General features: G+C 60.6%; 1 protein-coding gene across 1 annotated transcript; it reads left to right on the top strand.

Moving 5' to 3' along the window:
• The first annotated feature begins 733 nt into the window (after positions 1 to 733).
• Positions 734 to 7,873, top strand: LOC121099785 (runt-related transcription factor 3). Its single transcript, XM_040619004.1, has one exon. The coding sequence runs from the start codon at positions 4,916 to 4,918 to the stop codon at positions 5,345 to 5,347; it is 432 nt and encodes a 143-aa protein (XP_040474938.1). The 5' UTR covers positions 734 to 4,915; the 3' UTR covers positions 5,348 to 7,873.
• The last annotated feature ends 895 nt before the right edge of the window (positions 7,874 to 8,768 follow it).

Raw genomic sequence — 8,768 nt, 5'->3', positions numbered from 1 at the left:
CTCCAGAGCAAAGGCTCACTTGGAGGTCATTCGCTGCACGGCCTGGTCTCATGAAGGAGGACGCTCCTGCTTCTTGGCTCCTACGGATGTTTCCTGGGGGTACTCTGTGCCCGGACCTGGGCTAGGCCCATCATTTAGTCACTCAGCAAACACGTAGGGACACCCACCACGCGCCCTGCGTGCTGCCCGGCTCCGGGGATCGGCATCAATAGACACGGGCCCTGCCTCCAGGAGCTCCCTGTCTCCTGAGGGACGTGGGCGTTAATCCCAGAGTGTACCTGTTAAGATCGGGGCATGACTCGTCTGAGGAGCCTGCGACAGACCCAGCCTTGCGGAAGATGCCACGTGCCCCTGCCTGAGCTGTCTGAGAGAGGGGCGGGGGTGGTTGCCTCTGCCCAGGGCTGGGGCGACCCTCCGATGCCGTGACTGCCCTCGGGCAGCCTTTGTAAACAGCAAAGCGATGTCGTAGCCCTGGAGACACATGGCATCGCCTGGGAGAAGTCCCCCTTGGCCCAGAGACTTCTCCCAAACAGAAAAGACGAGGGCAGCATCTCGGCTGAGGCCCCAGATAGTGTCTGTGTCCCCACTGCCTGGATGGACGCGGCAGGCACCGTGAGGCCTTGCAGGAGAGACACATGCCCGGCACGGGGCCGGTCCGTACATGGCCGGGCGAGGAGTACTTTCTCCGTTCTCCGGGCCCCCTCAGCCAGGGGGCTGGGGCGCAGGAGCCGGTGTGTGGCGGGCCCTCAGACCAGGTGGGGGCAGAGAGCTCTCGTCCACGGTGCGGGGCAGAGGCACATACTGTGAGTGGCCATTCTTTCCCGGCCCTGCAGGGCCTGCTTACAACCCATCTGGCGGATGAGTGAACCGAGGCCTAAGAGATTAAGAGCCCGTCGATGACCAGGTCCGAAGTCCCCACAGCACCTACTCCCAGAAACTTCCCGCACTTCTGAGGGTGCAGACAAGGGGGCCCCAAGCAGGAAGAGCCGGGGTGGGGGTATGAGCTGACTCCCTTCTCCACACTCCAGGCCAAGCTTGGGGCTTCCTGGGGCTCTCCACTAAGGGAGGCCTTGCCTCCAGCCCTTGCCGTGGGCACCAGACATGACCCAGTGGCAGGGGGCTTGATACAGCCCCTCAGTGGGAAGAGATGGTCCCTTCTTTTCCGGTATAGAAAGCTTCTGTTCTTGGCCCTGCTGGGCCCCAAGGTGGGGAGAAACCCAGGGGCTAGTGAGTTTGAGACAGTCGATGGTTCTTGAGGCCGGGGAGGCTGCCGCATGCGGGTCTGAGCTCAAGAGACCGGGAGAGGTCATCTGCTCCCCAGGTTCCTGCCCACCCCTGACCAAAAGCTGGCCATGCTTCCATCTCCCACAGGCCAGCCCTTGTCAGGGTACGCTAGCCTAACACTCCAGGCCTTTCCCTGCCACAGGCGGAGCTGGGGCCCGGCGGGGCTTGGAGCCTAGCCAGGGTGCCTCGGAATCTAGAAGCTGAGGGCAAACAGTGGTTTCCTGCGCAGCAGCTCCCACGGAAGGAAAAGCTACCTCTCCCCGGCCACAGTTGCATGGACGTGGCTTAGAAATCGGTACCTACAGGAGCTTGAGGCAAGCCTCCCCACCCCCTGTCCAGCTGCTAAGGGCCCGGCCAGAACCCCTACCTCCACTCTGGGGCTGGGAGGAGAGGAGGCCGGGCCTGTATGGGGCGTGGCTGACCCAGTCCTTCCCCTTCTGCTGCTTCCTGAGCCGGGGCCCCCAGCCCCTCCCTGCACGCCCACGGTGGCCTGTGTGGCCCTCTGCCCCAGGCAGCTCTCCCCCTCCCGGGGCCTGTGCTCTCTGGAGTGAACTTTGCCGTCAGGTGGACCTGGCTAGGGGTCCAGCTCTGCCAGGCACCAGCCGTGATCTCAGGCAGATGACTTCACCTCTCTGAACCTCAGTATTCTCATCTGTGATGTGGGAAGAAGAGGAGTGTTGGCAGGGCCAGGTTTTGGGCCCCCTCGTTGGCATTCCCCCTGTGGTGGGGTGAGCCTCTGCCCTCAGACTCTGCCCTGGGGATCCCCCTCAGGGCATCCTGCCATCACTTCCCTTAATGCCCCTTAATAGCTTTGACCCCCTGGCTTTGGTCACTAGTAAGCAGTGCCGAGGCCCCGACCCCTCCAGACGCCAGCCCCCGGCCCCCTCAGCTGTGGCTGCCCACGGTGGGGGCTTCTCACAGCTCAAAGGGCTCATTCAGCCACCATGCAGCGGCTGGGGCAATTTGGAGAAGAAAATAAACATTTCCTTCCAGTGTTGGGATTGGCTGCTCCTCAGGCGACCAGCTCGGGTTTCCTGGGGCTACTGGGCTGGGGGTGGGGGGGTGCAGCAGCCACAGGGGTGCTGAGGGCAGACACTTCCCCCACCAGCCTGGCAATGAGACAGGAGAGGAGAGTGGCAGTGTGGGTGAGCCCAGCTCAGAGCGCACAGCCCATGTGAACTCCAGGGGCCACACACACCACCAGGCCCAAGTCCACCTTGCACGGCCCTGTGCTTCCTGGGTGTAGCCCTGCTGTCGAGTTCTGGGGTCCCTGCTTGGGTTTCTTCTGTTTGGAGAATGGGGCTCCTGTCGCATGGGTGGCACTCACTTCCTGGGCTCAGAGTGGGGGTGTTAACCTCGTGCGTGGCTCTGCTCGGGGAGCCAGGCTCTGCCCACAAGGCCTTCTGCCCTGGTGTGCTGAGCGTGGAGAGCCAGGCGCCTCTGATCCCTTAGGCTCCGGGGCAGCACTGACCAGCCAGGGGGCCTATTAGAATACTAGATGTTCCAGAAGGCCCCAGTGCCCCGGCCCCTTGTCCCCACATCCACCCACCTGGAACCTGGGAACACTGTTCTGTTCTGATTCGCAGAACCAGAGCCCACAGCTAAGGCAACACCCCCAGTGGAGTCCGGAAGATCCCAAAGCCCTGAGAAGTTACAGGTGTCACCTGCGGTCACACAGCACCTCTAGCAGATCTGGGGAAACTAGAGGCCCGAGGGTACCTGCTGCTCGCCACCCCCAGCCGAGCCTCGGCCAGAGCAGGCAGTGCTCACCCAGAGCTGCCCATGTGACGGGGACGGGTCTCCCTCTGAGTCCTGTTTGGTGGGGGTGACACAGAGGGGTTGGGGCCAGACAGACGCGCCCGCCCTACCAGTGCTGGGGATTCATCCACCTCTCCACTGCTACCCAGAGTCACCCCCTCGGCCAGGCTACAGAGAAGGTCCAGGGTCAAGGATTCCTCTTTGCAGGGCGCTGCATGGGCCAGTTCTCCTGGGTGCTCGGAGCAAGAGGTGTCCCAGCCGGTGCACAGTACAAACCCTCATCGGCCTCTATTCTGTGTCCGGTCTAAGCACTTTACATGTAGTAACTAATCCCTAGCACTGTTACTGTCTGTATTTTTCATGTGGGAAGATTGATGCACAGAGAGGTTAAGTGACTTGCCCAAGGACACACAGCCAGTAAGTGTCGGACCCAGGATAAGTGCTGTGCTGGGGCTGCTACCTATCAGGCACATGCCAGGACTCAGAACATGAGTGGGATTTTGTGCCAGGTCCAATGTGCTGTGTCACCCTTAGGCAAGTGCCTCATCCTCTCTGCACCCGAGTTTTCCTACCGAAGGGGTTAGACTCAATCCTGAAGCCCCTTTGAATGCTGAGGTTTGGGGAGTCTGTGACTACAAAAGTAGGAGGCAGAAGCTGGGAGGCCCTTGGCTTGGAGTCCAGTAAGGAGCCATACCTGAGGGAGCCAGGGCAGGGCCTGGGCGGGACGCTGGGTCCCCCCAAGGGAAGGCAGGGCCTGGGCCACCACGCCCCTCTGGCTGCCATCTCACCTTGCTGCTGAACAAGTGGAGGCAGCATCTTATCGATGTCTGGCCACCAGTGAGCCCCAGCCTGCAGGACAGCCGGGGAGACACGGGCCCCGGGTGAGGGACAGACAGTGGCTGTGGAGCCAGCCCCCCAGCACCGGCAGGAGCTCACGGACGCTACCTGAGCCCCACCTGCGCAGGAGAGGGGCACACACCCAGCAGCAGGGAGCAGAAAGCAGAGGCCCCAGAATGAGCTCCAGTCCTTCCTGTGCAGCATTAGGAAAATCAGTCTCTCTCTCTCTCTCTCTGGGCCTCAGTTTCCTTATCTGTAAAAGCAAGCTCCAGCTCCCAAGCTCAGAGCACCCCTGGAGACTCTTCCTACCCGCGGTCTTACCAGCTCTTCGCGGGGAGGGAGGAAGGCAGAAGCTGCCCCTCACCCCCCCCCCAGGAGCCCAGGGGGGCCCACCTTCATGCCCTGGACAGGCCTCTGCCCTGCTTTGCTGGAAAGAGGACTCCATGAGGAGAAAGAAAAGTCCTCCCCCTTCTCCCCCTGCCCAAGGAGGCCCCCCACGGCCACCCGTGGCCCTGGCCCCTGTGCTCACATGCCTCCCAGGTGGGGCCGGATTCCAAGTCAGGCAGGCTCTGGCCTGCAGGCCGCCCAGGGCAGTCAGAGCAGAAGCAGCTCTAGAAGGAGGGGTTCCTGCAAATGCCTTGTGAACCAGAGGCTTGAGGTCAATTTTTTTTTTTTTTTTAAGATTCACTTATTTATTGGAGAGAAAAAAGAGCGCATGTGCTCGGGGGAGGCGCAGAGAGAGAGAGTCTAAAGCAGACTCCCCGCTGAACTAGGAGCCCCACACGGGGCTCGATCTCACAACCCTGGGATCGTGACCTGAGCCAAAACCAAGTCCCCCCCAACTGGGCCGCCCGGGCGCCCCTCCCAAGGTCGTTCTGAAAGACGGCCTCTGGGGTGCTGTCCGACCGCGACTGACTGTCCCCCTTGCTGTCCCCCAGGCACCTCGGACTTGAACCCTTTCTCCGACCCCCGCCAGTTTGACCGCTCCTTCCCAGCGCTGCAGACGTTCACGGAGAGCCGCTTCCCCGACCCCAGGATGCATTACCCCGGGGCCATGTCGGCAGCCTTCCCCTACAGCGCCACGCCCTCGGGCAGCCTCAGCGTGGCCAGCATGCCCGCCACCAGCCGCTTCCACCACACCTACCTCCCGCCGCCCTACCCGGGGGCCCCGCAGAACCAGAGCGGGCCTTTCCAGACCAACCCGTCCCCCTACCACCTCTACTACGGCGCATCGTCCGGCTCCTACCAGTTCTCCATGGTGGCGGGCAGCAGCAGCGGGGGTGACCGCTCTCCCACCCGCATGCTGGCCTCCTGCACCAGCAGCGCCTCTGTGGCCGCCGGCAACCTCATGAACCCCAGCCTGGGCGGCCAGAGCGACAGCGTGGAGGCGGACGGCAGCCACAGCAACTCGCCCACTGCCCTGAGCACGCCGGGCCGCATGGACGAGGCCGTGTGGCGGCCCTACTGACCACCCGGGTCAAAGCGGACTGCTCCCGATGGAGTCAGGGACCCCACGAACCTTCCCGACAAGTGGCTGGCCCAGCTCTGAGGCTCGGGGCAGGAATGGGACGTATGCTCCAGGTCAATCATGGACCCAGGGTCCACGAGCCCTGGGGCCCAGAGCTGGGGGATGGCTCTGAGAGCATCTCGTCCAGCCATGTCGTTGTACAGATAGGTAGGGACCTCCCTCAGGACGCTGCCTCTAGCCCAGTCCCTCGTCATCTCATCCCACGTTCCTATGGGAAGGTATCCTCCTGCCACCTCCCCTGGAATGACCTGGCTGTCCCCAGCCATGCCTGGTGCTATCACAGGGCCCAGGTCCCCTGGGGGCAGAAACCATCTCTGTTCCAGAGAGAGGTGGCATTTGCCCACATGGCTTGGCCTCTGACTCACGGGGCCCTGGGAAAACCTCTCCACCCCACCCCCCTTCCTCAGAGACCCTGTATCCCATGGGCCCAATCCTCCCTCAGCATTTATGCTAATTGAATCAGAACTGGAAGGTTTCCCCACCCCTGAGAGGGTTTCCCCTCATCGTATAGATGGGGACGGGACCCATCCGGAGGCCCCAGGAAATCGCTGGCAGAGATGGGATGAGAACACCGCCAAATCAGCTCCCCCCCAGCTCTGCTTCCCTACAGTTTCTAGCAGCTGAAAGCTCCCACCCCGTCCCAGCTGTCTGCGGGTCCCAGGCCCCAGAGACTAGCCAATGGCAGCAGGTCCCTAAAACCAGGAAAAACACTTGCAGACAGGTCCTCCGTGCACTTTACCAGCCCAAGGCATTCACCCTCTGTTCTCTCGGTGGAGGGCCAGGGATCCCCCTTCCCCCCTAGGCTGGGCTCAGAATTGCCAGTTTTGGAAAGAGCACAGGGACCAGAGAGGTCCTAGCAGAAGGCATCGGGGTGAGAGGTCATGGGGTCAGATTTCAGCATCCCTGTCCCACCTTGGTCCAGCCAAGCTGTGCACACCCCCAACCCCCAGCCTTGTGGGCAGGCCTGGCCCGATCTTCCCGCCTCTGACAGCCCTCCATCTTGAACCAGTCTGTCCTCCAAAAGCAGGCTTGAACAAAAACCAGTTTGTAAAGCTGGTTTTAGAATAACAAGCATCAAACATTTTTGAATCCATGGTCTCTTAGAGGTAAAGCCCTATAGGAGCAAACAGCAGCCCCTCTGCCTTCTGAGAGTGTGGCATTCCTAGGCCCTCCGGCATCCCACCAACTCCCACCTGAAGGCCCGCGTTGGTGGGGACCCAAGGGAACCCCAGGTGACGCTAGAACTAACGTCTGTGGCTCTCAGACATTTGCCCAAGAGGAAGCGGAGAGGTGGAGAGCCACGGCCATGGGATGGCGGCACAGAAGGGCTGGCCAGCCTCGGCGCAGCCCCCCTGTACCCAGGGGGGAAGTGTTGCCCCTTTAGTTCGCTGATGGGAAAGCAGGACTTGCCCAGGGGTTCGGGCTGCACAGATGCTCATGTCTGAGTTTGGTTCTAAAAAGGCGTAAGTGGAAAAGGACAAGAAAACCCATAAGGGCTAGACTGCGCGTGGTTTTCAGTCACTGTTTCAGCCACATCCTCTGTGGATGTGACAACCCCCCCTCCTTCGTCGTCGTCTCTCTGATAGCTCTCAGCCTGCCGTGCCACCCCCAACCTCTAACAGCAGCCAGATGATACATACAGGATACACAGCTCTGGCAAGTTAGGAAGTCCTTCTGGTGATCTTACTCAAACCCTTCCCGCTGCATTTTCTCTGGTCCTGTCCTCACTGGAAAAAGCAGTCTCCATCTCTTCAAGATAGCTGCTGGGGTGTCCTACTGACTCCCTGCACCCAGGGGGGCTCTCCACCCCTTCTCAGGAAGCAGCTACAAATCCATTACTCTGGTACCTTCCTCATGCCTGTTCTCTGTGGTTGCAGACTGGCCCCCGGCCTGCGTGGGAGGCGCCCTGGGGTTCCCAGTGCCCAGCACTTTGTAGCCCCACTCCCGATTACCAGCCCTTCCTGATAGCCAAGCCCTGGTAGGGGCAGAGACAGGAAACAAACGGATTCCGCCCCCCAACTAAAAGTGATGACAGCCATGCCGAGTCTGTTTCTAAGGCCCAGAGCGAGTACAGACAGCTTGGGCTGCCAGAAATGGGTCCATATTTCCAAGGCTGCTTTACAGTTGTCCTAGGCGAACACACTGATTGAGAAAGCACAAGGAAACAGGGGTTTTGCTACCATGTTACTGTAAGCTCGGTGGTGGTGGGTACAGAGCCTTTGTGACATACCGTCATGTCGAGGTGCTAATACCTGCCACAAACAGCTTCGGTAAAACCGTCCCCGAGCCGGGAAGGGGGGGAGGGCTGGAAACTGCTTTGCACTATGATTTGCTTAGTGTGTTTGTTTGCAATGCACAACTTGCTGTACAGTCAACTGTCTGTCTTCTGTACTATTTAACTGTAAAATGGAATTTTGACTGATTTGTTACGATAATATAACTCCGAGATGTGTTGAAGGGTCCCAATGCCAGACTTCAGGACTGTGTGTGTATGGGGGTGGAAGCGGGGGGGGGGGGACACCTCCCACTGTGGCCAAGGAGGAACAGGGCGGGGCCTGGGGACAGGCGTAGGACTAAACCCACTGCTTGGGAGACCTCCAGCACCTTGGCCTCCCTGCCTCCACCTCCATCCGTAATGACCACGGAGACCGCTCTGGGCAAGTGCGGCCCACAGATCCCTCTCCCGGTGTGCCTGAAACCCCCGAGGAACGTCAGCTCTTCACGGTGCCACCACCCCTCACAAGTGGCCTGTGACTTTTCACAAGGAGACCGAAGGAGCAGTGTACCCCATCTTGTTCCCCAGGCTGGCGGTGGGGGGGGCAGAGGCGGGTGGAGCGCAGCCCCGGGGAGAGCCCCTCTGGGGCCTGTGTTTGCTGGAACAGGGGCAGTTTAGCAGCAATCACAACTACAAAGCAGGCAGCTAGGTCAGCTCCCCCAGTTTGCAGATGAGGCAGTTAAGGTGCAAAGGGGGGGTGTCACCTGGCTTCACATCTCCCCAGAGCTGTTTGTGGCTGTCAGCAGGCGCTGTGCGTGTGACTGCGTGGGGGACATGCCTTGGTCCCTGCCAGCAAAGAGACCTGCCCGCCCCCTTGCCTGTCCAGGTGGGACTTGAGGAGGGGAATTTTCATAGAACAGAACTTACTCTCTAATGAAAATACTTCAAAACTAATCCCAAGACTTTGCCCCTTTCCATTAGGTTGGTCTGCCTGAAACCCAACACCCGACAGGAAGTTTCCATTTCCTCGGCTTAAACCCTTGATCCAGGCCCCTGCCCCCACAGCACCCCTTGGGCCCCGGGGGCGGCAGGTTGTCTCCCAGCAAGCCCCCAGCCACAGCTGCAGAATCTCTGAGTGTGCTCCAT

Source organism: Ursus maritimus, unplaced genomic scaffold (assembly GCF_017311325.1).
Source record: "Ursus maritimus isolate PB19 unplaced genomic scaffold, ASM1731132v1 scaffold_32, whole genome shotgun sequence".
NCBI lineage: Eukaryota > Metazoa > Chordata > Mammalia > Carnivora > Ursidae > Ursus > Ursus maritimus.
This window is presented reverse-complemented; position numbering and strand designations above follow the sequence as displayed.